Source organism: Canis lupus, chromosome 3 (genome assembly GCF_048164855.1).
Source record: "Canis lupus baileyi chromosome 3, mCanLup2.hap1, whole genome shotgun sequence".
Classification (NCBI taxonomy): Eukaryota; Metazoa; Chordata; class Mammalia; order Carnivora; family Canidae; genus Canis; species Canis lupus.
Genome location: NC_132840.1, coordinates 48,568,201 through 48,593,257, shown reverse-complemented (window position 1 = coordinate 48,593,257; position 25,057 = coordinate 48,568,201). Strand labels below are relative to the sequence as shown.

General features: G+C 52.6%; 1 protein-coding gene across 1 annotated transcript; it reads left to right on the top strand.

Annotated features, from left to right (window-relative positions):
- The first annotated feature begins 438 nt into the window (after positions 1-438).
- ALDH3A1 (aldehyde dehydrogenase 3 family member A1) lies at positions 439-8,545 on the top strand. The gene is made up of 11 exons (XM_072811898.1): positions 439-526; positions 2,235-2,401; positions 3,893-4,124; positions 4,619-4,704; positions 4,913-5,121; positions 5,511-5,628; positions 6,296-6,437; positions 7,065-7,231; positions 7,592-7,691; positions 8,109-8,239; positions 8,340-8,545. Exons 2-11 carry the CDS (start codon positions 2,240-2,242, stop codon positions 8,352-8,354), a joined length of 1,362 nt encoding a protein of 453 aa, XP_072667999.1. The 5' UTR covers positions 439-526; positions 2,235-2,239; the 3' UTR covers positions 8,355-8,545.
- The last annotated feature ends 16,512 nt before the right edge of the window (positions 8,546-25,057 follow it).

Genomic DNA, 25,057 nt, shown 5'->3' with positions numbered 1-25,057 from the left:
CACCTCGGTGGACCCCTGACACCTGTGCGCCTGGCGGAGAATGTGCCCGTGCCCGTCCTGCACTTTGGGGGAGCTGTGTGCACACTCATCATGACTCGTACCTCACCCTCTGCTGACCTTACATAACAGGGAAATTGGGAGAACAGCCTCGGGCGATTGAACTTCGGAAATCTGGAAGAGTTACACGCCAGGCTGAATCAATCAGGGCCCCCTTGCCCAGCCCAAACACAGAGGCTCCTTTTGAAGATTGGCTGGGAGCCCCACCCAAGCCTTCACAGACGCATTCTTGCATTTCAGAATAAGAAAAAAAATAAACAACCCAAGGCCTAATCCCCAAAGCTGGGGCTCAGAGGAAGTGGAGGTCCGTTAGCTAGAACCCATATTTGAACACTGTTTTGTTCTTGTTACACGAACTTCCTGGGCAGGGACTCCCAGGCCAAGTGGGCGGGAAGAAGGGTCCTTAAATGTATCCCCTCTAGGCTGCTCATTCCAGAAGTTCAAGCTGCTGAGAAAGACTGTGTCAAAGGTAATCCTCTCCCCCCATCCCTCCATATACCCCCGACCCCGTTCTTTTTTTTTTTTTTCCTAGGTGGGAATATTGAGCATCTTTTGGCCTCACCTTGCTCATCTGTAAAATGGACTCCTAACAGTTCCTTCTTCGTGGGCACTGCCATGGAGTTTTTGTGAGGATCCAAGGGAATGATGGAGGGGGAGTCGTCCACGGGGACACCTGGGGGCAAAGTCGGCACAGGTGAGGCAGGTGGGATGCAGAGGTGTGGAAAGGCGGACCAGTCCCGGGAAAGGAATTTCATCGGCTTGCTCCCCTTGGGGTGCCAGGTGCAATGTTAGATGCTTTCCAGCCCCATTAATGTCTGTGATAACTGAGAGGCGATGCCTTTATTAATGCCGTCCATAGAGGGGGCTCCTTCCCAGATACCACATGGTTCTGAGTGCTGGACCTGGGGTCACACCAGACTCTTCCACCCTGAGCCGCCCAGCCTTGGTGGCCACTGGCCAGAGGCTGCGGCCCTGGGTTGACCACCCAGATCTGGGGAGGGAGGCAGAACCTTCCAGTAGAGCTGTGTGGCTGGGGTTGTGGCCAGCTGGGGTGCCCTGGATTCCAGCAGCGCAGCGCCTCTCCTGTCTGTGCAGAAGGCCTGAGATGGGGGTCAGCACCAAGGACAGGGTAGGCAATGGAAGGTCCCAGAAACCACTCGCTGGAATTTGAAAAGGATTACACACACACACACACACACACACACACACACGCACAGACCTATTTCCATTTTGAAAAAAAAATATATATATATACACACATCATATATACATAAATTTATGTATATATATAATATATACAGTATATACAATTTTTTGCAAGGTAGAAATAGCCTTATTATTTTTTTTTTTCTGATATTAGTTCTGCAGTGTCTGAAAGTGGTAGGATATCTCTGGGAGGGACAGTAAGGAATTCCTGAGGGAAAAGGGAGAAGGGAGACTTTTCCCTGTGCCCCTTTTGTCTCTTTTACTTCTTCTATCATGAGTGTGTGTTACCTATTCAAAAAGTTACAAACATTTTTTAAAAATGCAAGCTCTGTTGCAAAAGAAGTCAAACATCACAGAAGACGAAAGCAAAGATCACTACTAATTCCACCCCTGCCCGTTGTCACCATGTTGGGGGTTATCCTTCTGGTCTTTTCTGGCAGTGTGTAAGAGAGCACACACACACACGCACATGCACACACCTCCAGGTGCATGCCTAGTGTTCCTGCTGTTCTGTAACTTCTTTTCTTTCTTATGTGTCATGCTATGCCTTGTGCCCGGGACACATCTGGCACAGAAAGCAAGGGAGCTCTACCTCCCTCCTAAATCCTGCACAATCATTCACTGCATAAGTGCTATATTCATTTTGATTGCTGATGGACATTTAGGATGTTTCCAGTATTTCTGTGTTATATACAACCTCGATAAACTTTCTTAGCCACGAATGTTTAGGAGCACTGTAATTTCTGTAAGCTCCTGAAGGTTGAGTTTATCATCAGCTCAGGGGGTATTCAGAGAGTCTGAGGGTGCAGGCATCTGGGTTAGGGAACCGAGAAGGCAAAAGAATGCTATTTCCCTGTGCTCCTGGAGACATCTTCTTCCTATAAAATTAACGCGGTGGAGGAGCAGTGAGGGTGCTGCCCCTGCAGCGCCGAGGTCGTCCTCCCCTGCTCCAAGGTGCTGTCTCCCCCCAGGCACCATGAGCAAAATCAGCGAGGTCGTGCAGCGGGCCAGGGCCGCCTTCAACTCGGGCAAGACTCGCCCGCTGCAGTTCCGGATCCAGCAGCTGGAGGCGCTGCGGCGCATGATCAAGGAGCACGAGAAGGACCTGGCGGGCGCGCTGACCGCGGACCTGCACAAGGTGCGCCCCCCACAGTCCCCCTCTCCCCGCACACCCCCCCCCCCGGAGGCGAGGGGCAACAGGAAGGGTCGCTGCTCGCCTGTGGGACATCCGCTGCGCGCCTGCGCTCTGTGCCCAGCTCTTTGCATGGAACCGCAGCTAGTCCTCGCAGCACTGTGCCAGTGGCAGGACCCTTTCTAGAGGAGGAAAAGTGGAGCTCAAGCCATCAGACGCTGCGATGCCGCGCTCAGGCCACTCCTCCCAACCCATTCCGAGCCCCACGATCCCCCGCAGCCCAGCGCAGGGCCCGGCAGCTCCTTTCCCCCATGTGCCTGCCATGCCCTCCTGGCTTCACTTCCTTCTCCATGCAGCCGGGAGCACGAGGCCACCCTTTTTAGCCATGTGCTGCGGACCCGACACCCTGGACTTCTGATCTGCTCGTTCCCCCAGGCCTCAGCCCCATGCAGGCCACCTGATTCCCGCCCCGCCCTCCTGCGGCCCCACCAGAGAACATCACAGCTTGGCATCCCAAAGGGGTCCCCGCTCTGCATGGTATCCTCCCTCCCTCCCCATCCATCCTTTACCCTGAGCAAAATCAGACCCCTCCCAATTCTCAAATCCTTCACCTTGCTGCCCTCAAGTCCCCCAGCCTTGCTTCCCCTGTTGGGTTTTGCCCTGGAGAAGAGCAGAGGGGCTTTGGAGCTCATCCTCCTCCTGTTTCCAGGCTAAATCCAAACAACAACTTCACAAGTTCTGTTGTGCTCTTCACAGCCAGAGTTCCTGGAAGAGTGGTGTATTCCACGGCCTGCTCCTCCTTTCTCCTCACCCCTGCACAATGGCTTCCTCCCCACCCACTCCAGGAGGATCCCTTGAGCCCTCTGCCCACGCCCTCCTTCTCCAGCTGAGGTTCTCCTGGATTTTGTCTTCTCTTTGGCAGTCATTTTCCTGTACCTCCTCAAAGGGGCCTTCTTAGGGCTCCATCCTGGGTTCAAATCTTATTTTAATCTGTATGCGTTCCTGGACACACCTCTGCTCTGTTCTCCCCTTGAATGACCTACAGATCACTGCCCAGGTCTGAGGTCTCCTCAGGCAGCATGAACTTGACCTTTCCAAATCTCCCTGGTCCTCCAACACTGTCAGAGAGGGACCCTCACAGACCTACCACCCCAGCGGCAAAGCCTCAGCTCCGCCAGCACCCCCACCACGTGACTTCTCTAGCTCAGGCCCCGGGGAGCCCCCACTGAACACTCTCCCATCACCCTGGCAGCTGAACATGCTGGGCTGTGGCCAACATGCCCACCGGCAGTCCTGCGAGGTCCAGATCATGCTCCGATTATTTAGATCAGGAAGCTGAGGTTAGGAGAGGGTAGGCAGCTCATTCAAGGTCACAAATCTAGGGAACAGTGAGCCAGGACAGCCAGCCCTGGTGACTCCCTGATCAGAGCTCCAGCTGCACGGCTGGCCCTGGATCTCCCAGCAGCGAGCTCACACGGAGCCCTGTTGCCACCACAGAATGAGTGGAACGCCTACTACGAGGAGGTGGTGTATGTCCTGGAGGAGATCGAGTACATGATCAAGAAACTCCCCGAGTGGGCTGCAGACGAGCCCGTGGAGAAGACTCCCCAGACCCAGCAGGACGAGTGTTACATCCACTCAGAGCCCCTCGGCGTGGTCCTCATCATCGGCACCTGGAACTACCCCTTCACTGTCACCATCCAGCCCATGGTGGGTGCCATTGCTGCAGGTATGTGAGCTCCGTTTCAGGAGGGAGTCACCGAGGATCAAGGTCCCAGCCCTGCTGAGTGTGGCCAGAGATGAGGGGCAGGGCAGAGCTCAGCGAAGATGGGGAGAAGATGGGGCCTGGGGTCAGATCGTGGTCTGATGGATCTTTCTTCCACCAGAGGCTGTAGGGACCAAACTATGTAGCCAGACCCCTGGTGCCCAAGGCCCAGTTGGGCTCAGATGCCCCTGCAGCCTGCGTCTCCCCACTTGCAGTGTGTGCCGGGCTGGGGTGCTCTCGGCTTAGAGACATCTGAGCTCACCGGTCTCGCCAGTCCAGGGCAGAGACTTGTCCCTCTTCTCCCACTCGGAGGCAGCTGCAGGGAGGTGGGGGGCAGCTCCTTCGGGCAGGCATGTGCCCTTGGCTCCTCTGTCCACTCCTCCAAGGACACAGAGAATGGATGGGGCTCTGGGCTTGGTTACTGGCAGGGCAGGGCCCTGACTCTGTGCGCCTCTCAGGGAACGCAGTGGTCATCAAGCCCTCGGAGCTGAGTGAGAACATGGCAAACCTGCTGGCCACCATCATCCCTCAGTACCTGGACAGGGTGAGGTGCTCTCCAAGTCTTTGGGGGGTTGAGAAATAGTGAATCTGTGCAGCAAGTGGCTAAACCTTGGGGCGAGGGCAGCCAGCCTCTCCCATAGGGGTGAATGAGTCCCTGGGTCAGGAGAAGGGGTCTCTTTGATGGTGGCTGGCTGGGCGGGTGAGGAGGGCTTGTGGTCTTTCCTGAGCCGTGGCTCCTCCTTGCACAAAAGGACCTGTACCCGGTGATCAGTGGGGGCATCCCTGAGACCACAGAGCTGCTCAAGGAGAGGTTTGACCACATCCTGTACACGGGGAACACCGCCGTGGGGAAGGTCATCATGATGGCTGCAGCCAAGCACCTGACACCCGTCACGCTGGAGCTGGGGGGAAAGAACCCCTGCTACGTGGACAAAGACTGCGATCTGGACATTGCCTGCAGGTGAGGGGTGCGGCACCTGTCTGCACCGAAGCGGCCGTCCTGGCTGCCTTCCAGCTCTGGGTCCGGGCATGCTGGGAAGGCTCCCACGGGGGAAGATTCTTCCAGAATTCTAGTCTGGCCAGAATTCTTTCATATCCCATGTGTGCAGCCTTCCAGGTGGCGGGGACCCCAAGCAGAGATGATACCTGGCCATGCCTAGAAGCCTGTGGGATGCTTCCACTGGTGGGAAGCTCACAGCCTTTGGCTTCTGTCACCCGAGAGCTCCCCCCAGAGCTCCCCCCCAGAGCTCAGCTCCTGGTGCCTTGATCCAGAGCTAGCAGAGTAAGATGCTTGTCTCCAGGAGCCTCCCGTGCCTTGCAGAATGCAATCTAATCTGCAACTTTTCGCAGACGCATTGCCTGGGGGAAATTCATGAACAGCGGCCAGACCTGTGTGGCCCCTGACTACATCCTCTGTGACCCCTCCATCCAGAACCAAATTGTGGAGAAGCTCAAAAAGGCTCTGAAAGTGAGTGTGGGCCCCTGGGGCTGAGTGGGAGGCTGCGAGGCAGTGAGGTGGGCCTTGTCTTTAGAGAACACTGGATTTTTTTTCCTGATCCTAAAAACAATCTATACTCTCTGTAGATAATTTGGAAAAGATTATAAAACAATAAAGCATAAAGCCAAAAAAGGGGGGGGCATGCCTGAGTGGTTTAGTGGTTGAGCATCTACCTTTGGCTCAGGTCATGATCCCGGGGTCCTAGATGGAGTCCCACATGAGGCTCCCCACAGGGAGCCTGCTTCTCCCTCTGCCTGTTCTCTGCCTCTTTCATAAATAAATAATCTTTAAAAAAGAAAAACAAAAGCTCCACCCAGAAACCCACCACCTCAAGACAATGACTGCTGCCTTGTTGGTATGTTCCCTCCCCGTCCTCTCTGTGATGACACATATTTGATCCCATCGCGATGTCCACACAACAGTGTGTATATTCCTTTCAAATACTGCTGTCTCACAGCTCTCCATCTGCCACGAATGTTTGGAGTGGCCCAGATGTCACAGCAGCTCGGCAGCCCCCAGTGTCGCTGTGCATCAGCTGGGTGGTGCCCCTGTGCCCCCAGGCCAAGGACACCCCTCAGCCTCTGGCCCTGATGAGGGTCTGCATCCTCACCTGAAGCCTGCCACCTCTTCCCTACAGGAGTTCTATGGGGAGGATGCCAAGAAGTCCCGTGACTACGGAAGGATCATCAACTCCCGGCACTTCCAGAGGGTGATGGGTCTGATGGAGGGCCAGAAGGTCGCCTATGGAGGCACCGGGGATGCGGCCACCCGATACATAGGTATGTGTGCTCACCCTTGGTAAGAGCACTGCCCACCCCACCCCATGCCAGGGGTCCCCGCAAACTGGCGGCAGGTGGGCACTGATCCTTGGAGAGTGGGTGTGGGGTGGGCTCTGGGGCTGCAGGCAGGCAGGGGCTGGGAGTGACTCCTGCAAAGCCCATCCCCAGCCTAGAAGCCTTCTGCCCACAAGGCCCGGGGGACAGCTTCATCTCCTCCCCACTCCTGCGGCATCAGCAAGGGGTATGAGGAGCAAGACCACAAGAGCGGCAAGTGGCCAGCTGGAGGGGTCCCAGTGCCTAGGCTTGAAGGTCACCAGATGCATCCCCACCTTGCCCCCAGTTTGGCAGGGAGTGAAGAGCTCTGGCAGGGGCTCAGGTGGCGGGCAGGGCACAGTGCCTGCCCCCTCGTGATGTGGACCCTGTGTCCCCCAGCCCCATATAGGTTATACATAGTTCTTCCCACAGTCTGCCAGGATGGAGCCCGGCAGGTGGAGGGCTCATCCAAGCCCCACCTGAGCCTCCATGGCCTCACCTGTGCGGGGATTGAAGGACGAAGTTAGATGCCTGCACTGGCCAGGCAGGCGGGGCCCTCGGCACCTGCTGACTCTGGCCTGTTTCCTGCCTCAGCCCCCACCATCCTCATAGACGTGGATACCCAGTCCCAGGTGATGCAGGAGGAGATCTTCGGGCCCGTGATGCCCATCGTGTGCGTGCGCAGCCTGGAGGAGGCCATCCAGTTCATCAACCAACGCGAGAAGCCCCTGGCTCTCTACGTGTTCTCTCTAAATGACAAGGTGGGCCCAAGATCCGCTCTCCCCAGGGTCCTGGGGTCCCTGACACAGCATTATGTGAACAGGATCCAGGGGGCCACAGGCCCCGATTCAAATTCTAGCTTCAGTGCTCACTGCTGTGTGATCTTGGGCAAGTCACTTAACTTTTCTGGCCCCTTTCTCCTGAGCTCCGAAACCAGTTGTTTCCCACAAAGTACTTGACTTGTGGGGAGAATGGGAGACCCTGACTGGGGTTCAGACTGTGGTGCGGCTCTGCCTCTACCAGCTTGGCCCTTGAGGCTCTGGGATGCACCCAGACAGGGTGCGAAGGGGCCTGAGGTGTCCTGGGAAGGAGACTGAGGCAGAGGCTGGGTGCCATTGCAGATGATTAAGAAGATGATTGCAGAGACATCCAGCGGTGGGGTGACAGCCAATGACGTCATCGTCCACGTTTCTGTGCACTCCCTGCCTTACGGGGGTGTGGGTGAGTCTGGGGCTGAGCTCACTGCCCGCTTGCCCCCCTAGAAATGTCCCCCCTCCCCACCCCTGCTTTGGGAGTTCAGGAGCAGCTGGAGCAGCCCTGGGCCTCAGACCCCCACTAACCTCTCCTGTGTGGCTCCTGTCAGCATATTCAGGAGCTGTGTTTGACCTCAAGACCTCAGCGGCCATGAAAGGTCCCCTGGTGCAGCAGGCCTGCTTAGAGGCCCCGAGAGAGGGGACACAAGCCAGAGGTCACATGGCCATCGGGTGGCATAGCTGACACTGAACCCTCCTGAGCACTCTCTATGTCCCCAGGGTGGAATCCCTGGGGGATGCTCCAGGGACTGGCCACCCCTGGGTTGCTGAGGCAGGGGCTGGGGGGTCTCCGGGCACCCGGGGCTGAGCTGGCTCCTCCCTGCAGGCAACAGCGGCATGGGATCCTACCACGGCAAGAAAAGCTTTGAGACCTTCTCCCACCGCCGCTCCTGCCTGGTGAGGCCTCTGCTGAATGACGAGTCTCTCAAGACCAGATACCCCCCGAGCCTGGCCAAGGTGAGAGGCGGGGTGGAGGCTGTCCGGGAGGCTAGGCTGCTGGGAGCCCCTGGGCCACGCAGGACCAGGGCCTTCTTGCCCCCTTGTGTCCTCTTCACAGATGACCCGTCACTGAGATGCACCTGGCCTCTCCGCGCTACACCCCTGCCTCTGTCCGGCCCTAGGAGGATTGTTCCTGGGCCCCCCCTTTGCTCCTCTGTGGATCAGCGCATGTCCCCACTCCCATCTGGGCCCTGGGCTTCACTTCCCCAAGTCCCCGCCCCTTTGCTGGACATAGAAAAGACCAATAAAAGTTCATCAGCCGGACAGATGTGTGCGTGTGCATGCTTCCTTTGCAGAACACCCCCCATCCTCTCCAGTCCCATCCACACCCCCACCCCAGCCAGTTCTTATCCTGATTCACAGTGAAGGTCTCCCCAAAGTTCCCCATTGGCCCCTGGGGCCCCGAGGCAGGGGCACTGGTGAGCACGAGACACTTATCTTGCATCTAGACTGTGGGAGTCAGCTCCATTTGTGGAGTGTACCCAGGGAAGGGGTGACCATCGGGAGGCTGTCTCGAGAGCAAACGGCTCAGAAACTGGAGGCCAGTGTGCTCCTCGCAAATTAGGTTTGACACCTAGGTCAGGGATCCCGTGGTGAGACCGTGCAGTCGTCAATGCGAACCCCCCTGGTGACTTCCGAGGGCAGCCCCTGGGCAGAAGGCCAGGAAGCCAGGTCAGCCCCCTCGGACCCACAGTGCCTGATCACTCTGGGTCAGGCGGCATCCAGGCCCAGGAGTCTGGACTTAGAGACCTGAGGTGCTAGGACAGTGTCTGGGGAGGATGTTCTCAGGTGTCCCTGCTTCCAACAAAGGCCAGGCCCCCACTGGGCCCGGGACCCCTGCCTCTCTCAACCTGGCCTTCTCCTGACCTTGACTCATGTCATTACCCGCCTTCTCCTCCATCCTGAATCTATTCCTAGTCTATAGTATCTCACATCTTATTTATGCTCCTCCCCCAAACCCTAAATACAACCCCAAATAAAAGCCCTTAAGCTGTTCCTTGTGCTTAGTTCCCTCTAGTGAGGGGAAGGGGTGGGACCAGGTGGAGAGTGGCACAGTTTTGTATTGGCTGGGTGCTTACCCCATTTACTTATTTTGCAAATATCCAAATACTTGAGTAACAACAAAACCAAAACCCTCTCAAAGTCCACCGTCCCTAGATGAGCAAGAGACTCCTCTGGATGGTGGACTATCTGCCCTCGGACAGCACTTTGCTCCCATACACCCTGACCCTGCCAGGTGAGCCTCTATCACCTTCACTCTGCAGACACTGTTCCTGCCCGGGCACCGCCAAGGGGCAGACTCCCCAGCCCATCACCCCATGAGCCTCCCCAGCCCCACTGCCTGAACACCCTTCCTCCCAACACTACCTCACCCTCAGGGGTCCTGGGACTCCACACTTCTGTTCTTCTCCTACCCTCTTTCCAAATTAAAGTCTCTGATTCAGGCCCTGAGCTCTTGACTCATAAACCTAACTGCCTACCTGACACATGAACTCGATTCCTACGGAAATGTAGTGCCAGCACGCCCAGGACAGAGCTCTTGTTTTTCCTCTAAGCCAACAGGGCATTATCCCCCAGAGGAGTGCTCAAGCCCAAACCTCGGAGGCATGGTTGACTCCCTGCTTTCATTTAGAACCAAGATCTCAGCATGCCCCCCCAGGGGGGTGCCTCCAGCTGGCACCCAGAGGAGCCCAGCTCTGTATTTTCACCATCACGCCCGCAGGCTCAGAACCACAGAAAGCTTCCTGAGTGGTCTTCATTCTTCCCTGAGCACCCAGATGAGATTCCTAGAACAAAACTCAGATCAGGCCACCAGAGGAGAAAATAATTTTTAAAAGAGGCCTAATCCCCCAGCCCCCGTGAAAAATAAAAGAACAGGTTTTTCTCCCCGTAGCGGAGACTTCCTTCTGAAAATTTGTCATCGTATGTTCTTTCCCTGTCTCTTTGAAACCTGTGTGAATCTTTTTAAAAACTAGAATAGGCTCTAGCCAGCTGAATAAGCCAGGGGCTCTTTCTCAAGGACCTGGGAAAACAGAGGACCTTTTGGAAAGAACATCCGTGGAAGGAGCGCCCCCTGTCGCCTAAGGTGGGACCCACATTTTCCCAGCACTTGGCTTGGAGTTGCCACACGACCTACCTCCTGTGGCACATATAGACGTCTGTCCCCTGGAGGAAGCCAATTAGTTAACACAGACACTGTCCCCAAATGCCAGGTGAAGTTAGGATGAACTCTGTGTGACCAACGGTGCCGCCGGGTCCCATTATTGGGGACTGGTTGTGCTCCACCTGAGAATGTGTGTGTGACCGAATGCTCAGCCTGGCTGGGAAAGGGGGTGGGATTCCTTCTGCCTTTGCCATCTCCCAGTGATTGCCTGGGGGTGTGCACCCCATTCCGCTTTAATGCTTCCTCGATCATAAGACTGTTTCCTTTCTCCACTACCTTTGTGGTGAGATTTCCTGGGTTGTAGGATTCGGGTTTTCATTTTATTGCCGCTATACCACCCTCTGTTTCGTCTTCCTGTGGCTTCCCTGCTGCACTCAGAGAAAGTCTTCAGGTCCATCAATTGCCCTGCAAGGGGCTGTATGATCTGGGCCCCACCTTACTCTCTGACCCTCGCTGGTACCTCAAACTCCCCCCATCCAGCACATACATTGCCCCAAGCTTCATAGTGGGCGCTTCTCAGCACACCTGTCTCTGCCCAAACCTCACCTTCCTCATTCTTTTTCACTCACCCTGCTTTGGGTCTCCAAAGCACATGTTGTCATCTTCCTGCCATCTTCTCACCTGAAATCACCTTACTTTAGATGACTACGGGCTCATGGGCGCCAATTGTTGGGTGAGACAGCCCACAACTTGAAACTGTATGAACTATAAAGATGACATCCTTTTTAAAAATTGTTTTACTTATTTATTCATGAGAGATGCAAGAGAGAGAGAGGCAGAGACACAGGCAGAGGGAGAAGCAGGCTCCCCACAGGGAGCCCAATGCCAACTCAATCCCCAGACTCCAGGATCACAACCTGAGCCAAAAGCAGACGCTCAACAGCTGAGCCACCCAGGCATCCCTAAAGATGATATCCTGATCAAAGACTTCCTGCCCCTTGTCTTCCCGGAGCTGAGGCTTCACAGGCATCGCTCTGCTAAAGTGAGAGAGTGGAGCCCCCTACCCAGGCCAGAGGTGGGAGGAAGGAGAGAGCCTGAACTGGTCCCCACTTCCTATCCTCCTTCACCACCACCCACCTTCACCACCACCCACCTTCACCACCACCCATTCGCAGATTAGGAAACTGAGGTTGGAGAAGTACTGTCATTTGGTCTTAGGTCACTCAATCACAGTACCATGTCCCTGGAGCATCTGCTGTTTCTGATAGCACAGAGATGTCATCCACAGTGATGTTTTGAGTGGCTCTTGAAACCTTTGCAACAAGGAGCTGTTGAGACAGCTGAAGTACCCAGCTCAGAGAAGGGATGGCCCAGGGTTTCCAGAGACTTGACCTGTGCTATTCCAGAGGGAAAATATAGAGCAGACCTGATTCTCTTTGTCCTTCCTCTTCCTTTCTTTCCTGCCCTCCTTTTCCCTTTCCTCTTTACTTTTTTTTTTTTGAAGATTTTATTTATTTATTCATGAGAGACACACAGAGAGGCAGAGACACAGGCAGAGGGAGAAGCAGGCTTCCTGCGGCGAGCCCGATTCAGGACTCGATCCCAGGACCCCCGGATCATGACCTGAGCCGAAGGAAGATGCTCAACCACTGAGCCACCCAGGCGCCCCCTCCTTACTATTATCAAACATACACCTTGCAATGTAACCTGTTTTAGGCCGAACGTCTCCCAACCTTACCTGTTCTGGTCTAACCCTATTTCCAAACTGGATTTGAACTCAAAAGAAAACAACTGCGGGGGAGGGTAAGGAGGAAACAACTTGATCTTGTCCCAACACCGTGATTCAATCTACTGTTTTTCTTTCTACTGTTTTCCTTGGATGAAGAAATGGGCCAAAAAACAATATTTGCACAGTTATGATTCAACCTTTCCAAACAATTGCCATTGTCCCGAACATAAACGGCCAAGAATCGTCACAACTCATGTGTTACCTGGCAAAAGCAGGTGACATTTCCCGGTTGCTTGTTGCAATCCACACCACGCTGGACAGAGTGCACAGAGGACATCTGTCACCTTCCAGTTCACAACACAGTAGCCACATGAGCAAATCACCCTTCGCTTCCATCGTTTGGTGGCCTCTAGTGTTTATAGATTAGCAGATTAAACAAACAAACAAAACAAAACACAATTTGTGATAGTCATACCTTCTTCCAAATTACAAACTTTTGTTGTTATAAAACAGAAGGGAAGAGACACCTGGGTGGCTCAGCGGTTGAGCATCTCCCTTTGGCTCAGGGTGTGATCCTGGAGCTTCTCCCTTTGCCTGTGTCTCTGCCTCTCTCTGTGTCTCTCATGAATAAGTAAATAAAATCTTAAAAAAAAAAAAAAACAGAAAGGAAGAGTTCATCTTCAACAAATATTTATTCTGGGTGCTGGAAGAAACGGTAAGGTCTGTGCTTTTGAGGAGCTTATGGCTGATCGGGCGCCGGTGGGGCTCTGTTCCCCAGAGGCAATCAGAGCCACTGCTAACGGAGGCCTCATCTCCGTGCAGGGTGTGGGGTCCACCCCGAAGTCGAGGGAGATTGAGAAGATCACACCACAGATCACCGCACCCCACAATCCGTAGGCCAGAGCCCCACACATGATCCGGGTGCAAGAGCGCTGGGAAATGCGGTGCAGCCTTGCGATGTGTCCAGCAGCAAACGTGTCTGCCACGTGCATGGGGACAGGCAATAAACACATGAATCCACAGACAAGGAAAACACCTGAGAAAGAGCAGTGCTGTGCAGATAAAGGAAGAACCTGCTGGCACATAGCGTGAGCATGCGAGGGGTTGACAGAGGAAAGGCACGTCATGCACCCCTCCTCATAGATCCCAGAGATCTGACCCTGACCTGTGGGGGCTCTCGAGGCCCTCCCTCCCTCCAGGTTGGCACTGCTGCCATCCCAGGCCGTCCTCCCTCCGCCACCGTTCCTGGGACTCCACTGAGTCTCTGGCCATCTCTGAGGTCAGGCAGTGGGGAAACCCACCACGCATCCCTCCCAGGGTCTGGAGGGATAGCAGGTGGCAGCTGCGGACGCCCAGCTCCAGCTCTGCTCCTGGGGTCCCCTTGGCCCTGCCTTTTCCGTGGGCCCCCATCACCCTCAGGCCAGCCCCTTCTCCGTCCTGCTTCCCCAGAGTTTCTCGGCAGTTTGGACCATGAGGACCTCGGTGACTGTAGCAGATGCATTGTTGCCTGCGCAAAGCCCGTCCCCTCCATCCTTGCTAATAGAATTCCGTGTCATTCAGATGTTCACTCCAGGAAAGGTCACTTTGTCCCCAGCTCAGAGACAAATATCACACAGTTTAAACCAATAGTTCCTCAACTCTGGTGGCATGTTAAATTATTTTAATAGCTTTAGGAAATTAAAAATAAAAAAAAGACTAATGCCTGGGATCCTGATCTTTAAAAAAAAATTTTTTTAATTCTTTTTTTTTTTTTTTTTTTTTTTAGAGCAGTTGGAGGTTCACAGCAAAATTGAGTGGAACGAGGTGCCTGGTGGCTGCCTTTGGCTCAGGTCATGATCCTGGGGTCCTAGGCTCGAGTCCTGCATCAGGATCCCTGCTCAGCGAGGAGCCTACTTCTCCCTCCCCTCTGCCACTCACCCTGCTTGTGCTCTCTCTCTCAAATAAGTAATAATTTAAAAAACTGAGTGGAAGGTACAGAGAGTTCCCACATACTCACCCCCCCCCACCCTTCTACAGCCATCCTGTATCAGCATGTGCCTTTGTTACAGTTGATGAACTTATGCTGACACATCATTATTGTGGATCCTGAGCTTTTGATTCATGTTCCAGGGTAGAACCTAGGCATTTATATATAATAATAGATTTATATAAATTTATATATATTATAAAATATATATTTTATATCATATAAATTGCACATATAAAATTTTATATTAAATTATGTATATTATAATAGACAATATATTTTATATTATATAAATAATATATAATATATATTGTTATATAAAAGTGTAAAATTATATATTATATATAAAAATATAAATGTTGGGGATGCCTGGGTGGCTCAGCAGTTCAGCGTCTGCCTTTGGCCCAGGGTGTGATCCTGGAGACCCAAGATCGAGTCCCACGTCGGGCTCCCAGCAGGGAGCCTGCTTCTCCCTCTGCCTGTGTCTCTGCCTCTCTCTCTCTATGTCTATCATGAATAAATAAATAAAAATCTTTAAAAATTTAAATATAAATGTTATAAGTAAATGTATATATAATCTCTCTATATATTTATATTATAATTTTTGCATATATTATATATATATAATTTATATAAAAATTTTTAAGTGCTCCAAGTGATTCTCACACTGCCAGAGTTGAGAGCCTCTGACATAAGGCAATAATGAAGTGTGTTTTCCCAGCCAGAGACTGATTAAGGATGAACATGTGACCCAGTTATGAGCAATAAGGTCTGAGAGGAAGTCTACTGGGGGATTCTGGGAAAAGGTTCCTCCCCTGACAAAAACAGAAGCACAAAAGGGATGACTTCTTGTCTTAAAGGTTGTTGTTTCTGGATGTGGCATTTGGAATAGTGCAGCCATCTGGTGACCATGAGAACAGCACCCCGAGGCAAAGCAGACCTACCAAGAAGGGTATGGTAGAGAGATGGAAACAACTCGACCCTTCAAAGACAGTATTGGGTTTATGTAGATGCCCTGTCTTTGGAGTCTTTGTTATATGTGGTAACAAATTGTCCTTAAAAAATTTTTTTGAAGAGTGTTTTCAGTTATTTGCATGTGAAAGCATGGAGGAAGTCAACCATTTACCCCACAACATACTCCACTCTTCCCCACCCCTCAGCTGGTGTCCATCTTTCTCCTCTTGGCTCTCAGTCCACTCCTTGTTCTAGCATCTTCCAAGCAGGGCTGGCTTGTTCCCCTGTCTGAGATCCCTGTTTGTGATTTCCAGCAATTCCTCCCTCCCGGTCTCCCCACCCTAACCCTACAAGCAAGTACCAGCTGGGCCTCCTGATTCTAAACACCCATGGCCATGGGCCCCCCACTCAGGCTCCTGCTGCCCCAAGCTCCGTACTCTGAACCAATGAGAGAGATGGTTGAGAGTGTCTGGGGGCAGGAGACCCTGGTGTGGGCCTCAGCTTTGCCTCTCATTTGCTTTGGGACTGTATCAGCCTAGTCAGAACAGGAAATGAAAGTCCTGGCAGGTATTTTCAACAGACAAAGATTCAATAAAGGGATAAAACAGAGGAAGGGCTAGGGGAGCAGGGTCCAGCTAGGCCTCCAGGGATGGCTCCCGGGGTGCAGGAGAACTGTCCACCAGGAGAGTTTCCTCTCTGCCTTGGAATCAGAGGTCATCTCGGGAACTCACAGCCATGGATTGGGAAGTGGCACCACCATAACTAACTCTGGCCCCCAACGTGGTGAGTGAGCATGGCTCCACGCCCTCGCTCATCCACCCAAACGGCCAACACCTGCACAGGTGTATCTGAAGGAAGGAACCTAATTCTCACCTGGAGCCCTGGCTGCAAGGGAGTCTGGGAGTCAAGTTCTAGCTCTCTGACCACTGCTACACAGAACACTGAGCAGGAAGTAGGCATGCTTGCTGAGAGTCAGCTGAACTTAGGGCAGATTCCTGAGCCCTCCCAGCCTGTTTCTTGATTTCCAAGGGCGCTGAGCTCCAAGGATCAGCATTAAATGAGATAAGGCAGATAAAGCACTTGGCATGGTGCCATATGTGGGGCTAATTGACTTTAGTTATTATTTTTGTTACTTTCTCCTATGGTTCCCTGAGCCCGGGCAAGGCCCCTTCCACTGAAGGAGGCACTGGAGGTCACTTGTGTGGTGGAGTTTGCAGGGAGGTTAGAAGGAATGGCCTGAAGAGGGTGGCCCTGGCAATGGCCATGGATGACTTCATTCACCCCCAGCCCTCCTGGACACACTGCCCTCTGGGGTCCTGGTTGGCCCCTCGCCTGGCCAGCAGCTCTTGCCTCTCCAGCCAGGGGTGTGATATGACCTGCATCTTTTACTTTGTTTATAGGAAATCTTGAAAAACACCAATTGGGTGTGGCTCAAAGTGCTTAATTCCTTAGAGGCAATGCAGATTGTTTGGGCAGGCGAGGCAGCCACGTGTAAAGCAGCTGCCCCGGCTCAGAGCCAGTTCTAGCAGGACAGACAGACGCTGGTGGCCTCTCCATCAGCCCCTCCTTTCTGGGAGACTCAGAACCGAGTGCCTAGGGGCAGCCCTGTGCCCTGGGATGTGCTGCTCCTTCCAGGGGTGCTCACCCTCCGACAGGCCTCCAGCTCCCTGCCGGGTCCTGAAGCTCCCACCGGGCGGCAGGCCTCCACTCTGCCACCTGCCAAGTCATGTGGGAGCTCGCTCTAGCTTCTGTCGACTCTTCTGACTGGCTCGGGCCTCTGGGCCAAGCAGGAGGAGAGGGAACTGTGCTGGGCGGGGAGGAAGGACAGGGATCGGTGGTGGGGAGAGGTTTTCACCTCTCTGGTTTGATCCAAGACTTTTAAACAGCTAGATGGGGAGAGAGCTCACATCTTTTGTTCCCTCCCATGACAACAGTGCTGCGCAGGTGCCAAGCTTCCCAAACGCCCACCTTATCCATCCTGGGAATGCTGCCCAAGCCTGGTCCCAGGGCACAACATTCACAGAACATCTTCCCTTTGGGTCAAGACCAGACATGAGCTCACAAGTCCTCATGTGACCTTCTGGTAAATCAATGTTCATGCTGGTAGCTTTTGGGCCTGAGAAAAAAACAACAGCTCTCTGTTCCCCAAAGCTTGTAGGCCTGGTAGGAGTTTACAGGGTTGGGGACTGGAAGAAACAGGTGTGACAACTTCTCTATGTCAGGAAGCCAACCTGTGGCAGACATTGTGAGTTGATCACCACACTCGCTCCTGCCGAACTCTGGATCCCAGTAGGGAAGTGCACGGCAATGTGCCCAGTGGAGCAGAGCTGGCAGCTGGAGAGAGGCGCTCACCCCAGATGTAGTGGAAAGAGCACGCACTTGGGGTATAATGCAGATCCGGCCTCACACTCTGGCTCTGCCACGTTAGCTGGGCAAGCACTGTGCCTCTCTGGGCTTTACTCCCTCCTTTGTAAAACAGAGATAAGCATGTCTACCTGAAACGGTTGGTAGATCAGATGAGATGACGTGCCTAATGCAGCTTGTTCATCCGCACACGGTCAGAGACACTTGTTTCCACAGACACCCTGGCATCGACACATACACGCCTACACTCCAGGCAAACATATCCTGCGTGAAATCTAGAGGGATGTAAATGCCACAAGCCCAGCTCAAGCTTTCTCCCGAATCTTCTTCAGCTCCTCCTCCTCTTTCTCAAAAGATGTGTGACACCACACAATTTGTTATGCGGGTTATGGAAGCTACTTAAGAAACCCAAGAACTTTGGCCATGTTCACTGACACAAAGGTAAAGTCTGGGCTATATATGAATTAGCCTCCTCGAGTCTATAGTATATTAGTACAACAGGAGTCAAGGACAAGAATTTGAGGAAGAAAGAAGGAAAAAAGACCCTGACATCTATCCAATGCCTACCATGTTTCAGACACTTCTGAATCAACACCCTCTGTGAGGTTAAATTTTTTTTAAATTTTTAATTGTGGCAAAATACACATAATATAAAATTAATCCTCTCAGGGGCACCTGGGTGACACAGTGGTTGAGTGTCTGCCTTCGGCTCAGATCATGATCCTGGGGTCCTGGGATCAAGTTCCACAGGGAGCCTGCTTCTCCCTCTGTCTGTGTCTCTCATGAATAAATAAATAAAATCTTTTTTAAAAATTAATCATCTTAAACATTTTCAAGTGTGTTGTTGGTTGTTGTGCACCAATCTCCAGAACTTTTTTTCATCTTGCCGAACTGAGACTCTGCTTCCAGTAAACAACAACCTACCCCCCCACCCACTTCCCCTCCCAGCCCTTGGCAACCACCCTTCTACTTTTCTGGCTCTGTGGATTTGACTACTCTAGCTACCTCATTTACGTACCTCATATAATACCTCATTTATCTTTTTGAGACTCACTTATTTCACTTAACACAATGTTTGTTTAATGTTCTCAGGGTTCATGTGTTGTGTGGCATGTGTCAGAATTTCCTTCCTTTTGAAGGATGATCGATTGCTCATTGTATTTGCCACATTTTGTTTATTCGTTCATCCATCAGTAGACATTTGGGTTGCTTCCACCTTCTGGCTATTATGAGTAATGCTGCTATAAACATGAGTGCACAAATGGCTGGAGCGTATGGCAATTCCACTTATGTCACGTTTTGTTACAAAGGAAATACAAGCCAAAGAGAAGAAATGACTTCCCCGACGAGAAAGTGGCAGAATAAGAATTTAACCTACTTTAACGGAGCTTCGCTTAAGCATTTCGTTTCTAACCTATTAAAAGATAAACTGAGACAAATGAAAAATGGTTAAGAGTTTGAGTAGAAATCTGTTCAAATCAGGCAGTGATGAGGAGCACTCCAGCGACAGGGCCAGGGGAAAGGCTTTTTATAGATAAAGAGGCAGACACATGAAGGTTTAAGCCTTTGCTCTATGTGGAAAGGCCTAGTTGACTGGGATTGGGTTGTCCTTAGGTTTTGATTTAACCTTGAAGCATTCACAGGTTGAGGTTTTGATTTGCTTAAATAAGTGACTAATGTGTTTCATTGATTTCACACTCCCTCGAGCAAACAGTTGGGTTCAGCAAACTACCTCAGGACAGGGATACAGGAGTGAGGAAGAGTGGGGATGAACTCTTTCCCCTCAGGCTGGCATGATCTGATAGGTCAGGCTAGGTCTTGCTAAATGGTTTGGGAGCTTCCTCGGCCCTTCCAGCTGGGCCCGCGGCCTCCCCGCCAAGACCCATGTGACGGTGGGCAAGGCCCTGATTTACTCAGGAGGCGTCAGGGGCTGGGGGTGGGGAGCTATAAGTGCAGACCCACAAAAGTCAGGGTTTCAAGGAACAGGCCTCCACTCCAATCATCTCAAGTTAAAAAATAAGGAGGGAAAGATAGGGCATCATCTCACACAGAAAATGAATAGCCAGGCCACACAGTGACCAGAAATGGGAAAATGTTGAGAAAAAAAAGGAGTGAATGGGCCACATTGTGGCCCCTTCCCTCGGGTGGCCACAGGGTCTCCCATCTCTGCCTCTCATTGGGGTCTTCTCTGCTCTCTTCTCCTTCCACATCGGCAGCCTCCGCAGCCTATGCCCCCGGTACCAGCTTAAGCCTGAGATTTCCTAGCAGGTACCAGCCTTGCCACACTGACGCATCTCCTCCCCACCCATCTCTCATGCTCCAGGGCAAAGTCCCAGGAGGGAGAATCTGATTTGGCCAGGCTGATGAGAGGTGACCACGTAGCACACAGGACCTCCCCGTCCAGTCACTGTGCCAGGCATGGGGACCCCACAGGAGGCCTTTCCAGGGCACGGTCCATGTGCTGCCCCTGCCCGCCAGTGTGATCGAGTGACCAGGGCAAGAGTCATCCCCAGCTGGGTGCCCCCGGACTCAGTAATCCAGGCCATCTGCTCACAGGCTGGGCTGAATTATGGCTTGTTTTTAAATAAAGGTGGGTTTATTACCACCATTTGGCCGCCCGGAGCCAGGGCCCAGCTTCCTGTTTGCGCTCCCGGCCTGTCACACTCCAGCGCCTCGGGCAGGCAGGTGCACTGGCCCAGCCTTGCTTTGACCTCTGAGCGTCCCTTGCTTCAGGCCAGTTGCTCCCTGCCGGGGTGCTGACACTGGGCCCAAGCTTTGGGGTAGCCCTTGGGAGGCACCCCTGCTCCCAGGATGGCCCCTTCTCATCCAGCCAAGCTGGGAAGTCCCTAGGGCTCCCGCCTCCCGCATAAGCAGCTGCCTCCTGCTCATGACCTCCCCCAGGGGAAGCCTTCCTGGGAGCGGAGATCTCCCAGCCCACCATGTGCCTTCCAAATCCACAGCTGGGGGGACCTGGCCAAGTTGGGGGGCAGGCAGTATGGTGTCACTCCCTCCCTCCCTGTTCCAGTAACATGAGACATCTCAAAGGTGTGGCTGCTGGAGTCTGGGTCTTGGCTTTGGTCATTCCTTGAGTTCGAAGCTGTGGAGGGCTCTGGGGCAGAGCAGATAGGTCCTGGTGAAGAGGGCCTCGGCGGGGAGTGAGGAGGAGGCCCAGGGGCCCCATGCCCAGCTCCCTCACCCATGAGGAGCTGCCACTACCTCCACTCCAGCCTCCTTGGGTGGCTCTTCTGGTGCCACAGAACACCAAAGTCCTGATGACATGTCCCAGCCGTGGGGCATGGCCCCTTCAACCTCTTACCTTTTGTCTTCCCACCCCAGGAAGAGGCAGCCTTTGCTTCACCCAAGGCAGCTCCTAGAACAGTCCCTGGTAGGTAGAAGGACTGAAGAACAAATGTGCTTGACAGTGAATGTCCTTCTGCAGGGTCACGGAACAGCTCCTGGGGCTCGTCTCATCGAGTACCTGCTTTCTCTCCATCCTCCGGACCCTCAAGCGCACCTGCTGGTCTTGGTGGCACCAGGTGGAAGGACCTGAGGTTTGACTTAAGTTCAGCCTGGCCCCAGGGTGGGACCTTGCCTGGTTCACACAATGTCTCAGAGCCTCTGGCCTCGGTTTAGCAGTTTAGCGCCGCCTGCAGCCCTGGGCGTGATCCTGGAGACCTGGGATCGAGTCCCACTTCGGGCTCCCTGCATGGAGCCTGCTTCACCCTCTGCCCGTGTCTCTGCCTCTGTGTGTGTGTGTGTGTGTGTGTGTCTATGAATAAATAAATAAAATCTTTTAAAAAAATCTCTGCTCTGGAAAATAGTTGCAAAGAATATTGTACCCACTTAAAAACCCACAGGTAAGGGAGGATGTACCACTTGACCTGCTGGATCTGGAAGCTTCCCTGATGTGGACCTCCATGGGTGGCAGCACAGCTGGAAAACCAGCCAGGAGACCAAGCCCCAGGCATTTTCCTCATGGTAAGGAGCTTACTGTGGCATTCTTTGCCCTCATTTTAAAAGAGCTTTATTGAGATATTACCCACATATCGTATAATTCACCCCATTCAAGTATAGAACTCAATAACTTTTACTATATTCACAGATCTGTGCAACTACTACCACAGACAACTTAAGAACATTGACATCAGCCCTGAACTCCTTAGCTGTTACCTCTACTTTTTCTTACTGCACCCCATCCCCCACCCCTTGAATGCACTAGACTACCTTCTATTTGTATGGATTGGCTGCTTCTGGACATTTCTTATAAGCAGAATCATATACTATGTGGTCTTTTGTGACTGGCTTCTTCACATGTTTCCAAGCTCAGCCACATGGTAGGCTAGATCATTGCTTCATTCCTTTTTATGGCCAAATAAAATTTTGTTGTTGGATAGACCCCACTTTGTTCATCCTTTTATCAAGTTGATGTACACTCGAGTTGTCCCCACTCTTTGGTGGCTGTGAAGAGTGCTACCATTGCATTCTTAAACTGAAGGGACAGGAAGGATCGTGTTTTCCTTATAAATCTCAGTAAAAAATAAATCTTAAAAAAAAAAAAAAAAGTGGATCCCTGGGTGGCTCAGCGGTTTAGCGCCTGCCTTTGGCCCAGGGTGCAATCCTGGAGTCCCGGGATCGAGTTCCACGTCGGGCTCCCGGCATGGAGCCTGCTTCTCCCTCCTCCTGTGTCTCTGCCTCTCTCTCTCTCTGTCTATCATAAATAAATAAATAAATAAATAAATAAATAAATAAATAAATAAATATTTTTTAAAAATTAAAAAAATAAACCTCAGTAAAGGAGGTTCCCCTTTATTATGATTTTGTCTACCAGTGTTTTTTTTGACTCTAATATTATTATTAACTAGGCTCCCCAGAGAGCATGGATCCCAATGCTAGGCTTGAACTCATGACCCTGAGATCAAGACCCAAGCTGAGATCAAGAGTAAGATGCTCAACGGCTTGAGCCTCCCAACCATCCCTTCACGGACTTTATTTTTTAGAGCACTTTTTGGTTCGTATAAAGATTGTATAGAAAGTATAGAGAGTTTTATTTCCACTCTCCTCTCCTGCTTTCTACTAATATTAATCCCTTACAAGAGGATGGTACATTGATTATGATGAAGGAACCAATATGGATACAGATTACTAATTAGAGTCCATAGATTTCAACAGGGTCCACTCTTTTTTAAGATTTTTTGTTCAGGGATCCCTGGGTGGCGCAGTGGTTTGGTGCCTGCCTTCGGCCCAGGGCGCGATCCTGGAGACCCGGGATCGAATCCCACGTCGGGCTCCCGGCACATGGAGCCTGCTTCTCCCTCTGCCTATGTCTCTGCCTCTCTCTCTCTCTCTCTCTGTGTGACTATCATAAATAAATTTAAAAAAAAAAAAGATTTTTTGTTCATTTATTCATGAGAGACAGAGAGAGAGAGGCAGAGACACAGGCAGAGGGAGAAGCTGGCTCCCTGCAGGGAGCCCGATGTGGGACTCGATCGTAGGACCCCAGGATCACACCTTGAGTCAAAAGCAGATGTGTTCAACTGCTGAGCAACTCAGGAATCTCAGAACAAGGTCCACTCTTGATGGCGTATGTTCTAGGGGTTTTGGCAAATATATGGGAATGTGGATCCACATTCTACTATCATACAAGGTAGTTTCACTGCCCTAAAAATCCTCCTTGCCCACCATTCATCCCTCCCTCTGATCCTATTACTGATCCTATTACTGTCTCCAGTAAATGTCATATAGTTGGAATCATACAGCATGCAGCCTTTCCAAATTGGCTTCTTCCACTTTGCCATATGCATTTCAGGTGCCTCCCTTTTTAAGGCTCGAGAGCTTGTTTCTTTCTAGTGCTGAGTAATTGTAATCATCCTTATGCCTGCAGACTCATTCCCAGTAGGAAATGCCCCCACCATCTCCGGGGGGCTTTCGGGGCCTTGCCCTTGGCAGGAGTCGCTGTTCCATCTGGCTCTGTCCCTCCCCTCACCCACAGGCCTGGGGGTTCCTTAAGGTTCTGGCAGGATGGAGCTCAGGGCCTTGCTGTGGGGAAGGTGCCCAGTGAAGCCTTGTGGGATGAGGTGGGGAGGAAGGCAGGAAGGGGTGAGGCGTGGAGGAAAGAGGTGCTGGGTGGAGGCAGGGAGAGAAGAAAGCCGCTGCCTTGGGGGTTCTGGGGTGGCCTTGGGCATTTCGGTAGGGGAGATGTTGGTCACCCCTGAGCTGAAGGCCTGGGGACAGGCAGGAGGCTGACACCGTATCTTTCCCAGCTGTCCTCTGTTTTGAAGATGTATGTGTAGCTGAGGGACCAGAAGGCCAGAGTCCTCCCTCCCCAGTGGATAACTGGAAGGTTTTCTAGTCACGGGGCAGTGAGGAGGGGTCATCGAGAGAGAAACTCTGGCCACTCGGCCTGGAACTGCAGGGCTTGGGGGTAGCCAAAGGGCAAATAGTAGGTTCAGGTCTGGTGAAGTGTAACCAAGCAGAAAAAGGTTAACAGAGGTGCAGGCATCCGCTGTGTCTGGCAGGACCCCAGGCAATCAGTTACCTGAGGGCAGGCCCAGGTCCTCCGAGTTCTGCAGGAACTCTGTGTTGGCTTTTGCTCCTGCTGACCTGTGGCAGGGGGGAGCCTGAGGCCTCCCACTGAATTTTCTGAGCCACATGATTTACCTAGGCCAGTGGCTCAGGGTATGGTTCCAAATGTGTCTCCTGACCCCATGATTATGAGCTCTTCCGAGCAGGCTCCAAATGCCTTGTGGCACAGTGAGGCTGCCAGGCACAGGGAATCAACTATCCTGGGGGCGGGGGAGTAGGGGAGAGGCTCCCCCTTCTTGGTTGAAAGCTTCTTTAACCTCAGGATTTGTTGGGGGGTCTTGCAAGGACTCCCCCTTCCTCTTCGCCCTCACCCCACCTCCTACCGTCCCCAAGACTTTGTGGCTTTAGGTCCTTCTTCCGTGTGAAGGTCCCAGGCAGGCCTGAGCCCCCTCACCGCTGTGCACAGGAGCCTTCGCCTGTTCCACCCTTGCTGGGCCGGACAGGGGAGAGCTGCCCAGAGGAGCAGAGAGGGGAGATGGGAGTGTGCCCTTGGGGAGTCACGGAAGCGCAGGTTGCCTGCCACTCTTGCCTTCTGGGAGCAGAAGCTGTTTAGTCCAGGCAAGCCCTGTGATTAGCTCTGGTGCACTGGTGGAAATGACCCGTGTAGCATCCCGGGCCACGTCTTGACACAAACGCAGCTTTCTCTTGCCCTCCTGGAATGTTCTCGCTTCAAGCCAATCCCTTGTGGTGAGAAGCCCAAGTGGCCCAGGGAGACCCCGTGGAGGAAGATCCAGGCACCCCCTTGCCAGGCCTGGCGAACCTTCCAGCCCAGACCGGTCACAGCAATACCCGCTCGCAACCAGAGTGACCAGCTGATCCCAGCCACCCAGACTTGTGACATAAGCGGTGGCTGATTTAAGACACTAAGTTTGGGAGTCTTTTCCTATACAGGACATGTAGGTGTTACCATTTTTTTTCAAGAATTTTTAAAAAAGATTTTTATTTATTCATGAGAGACACAGGGAGAGAGAGGCAGAGACACGTGAACCTCTGGGCACCCTAGTCCTCCGAAGCAGCTGGAGGGTAGGGGGTCGGGACCTGCCCCAGCCCAGGGGTCATGAACGATGTACAGGTGCA

What these genes read in the sequence shown, in the direction of transcription:
- ALDH3A1 (XM_072811898.1), top strand. Translation starts at nt 2,240, where the DNA reads ATGAGCAAAATCAGCGAGGTCGTGCAGCGGGCCAGGGCCGCCTTCAAC. An exon ending in TCCCTCAGTACCTGGACAGG is followed by an intron (nt 4,705 to 4,912) that starts GTGAGGTGCTCT and finishes CTTGCACAAAAG; the next exon opens with GACCTGTACCCGGTGATCAG. An exon ending in AGCTCAAAAAGGCTCTGAAA is followed by an intron (nt 5,629 to 6,295) that starts GTGAGTGTGGGC and finishes TCTTCCCTACAG; the next exon opens with GAGTTCTATGGGGAGGATGC.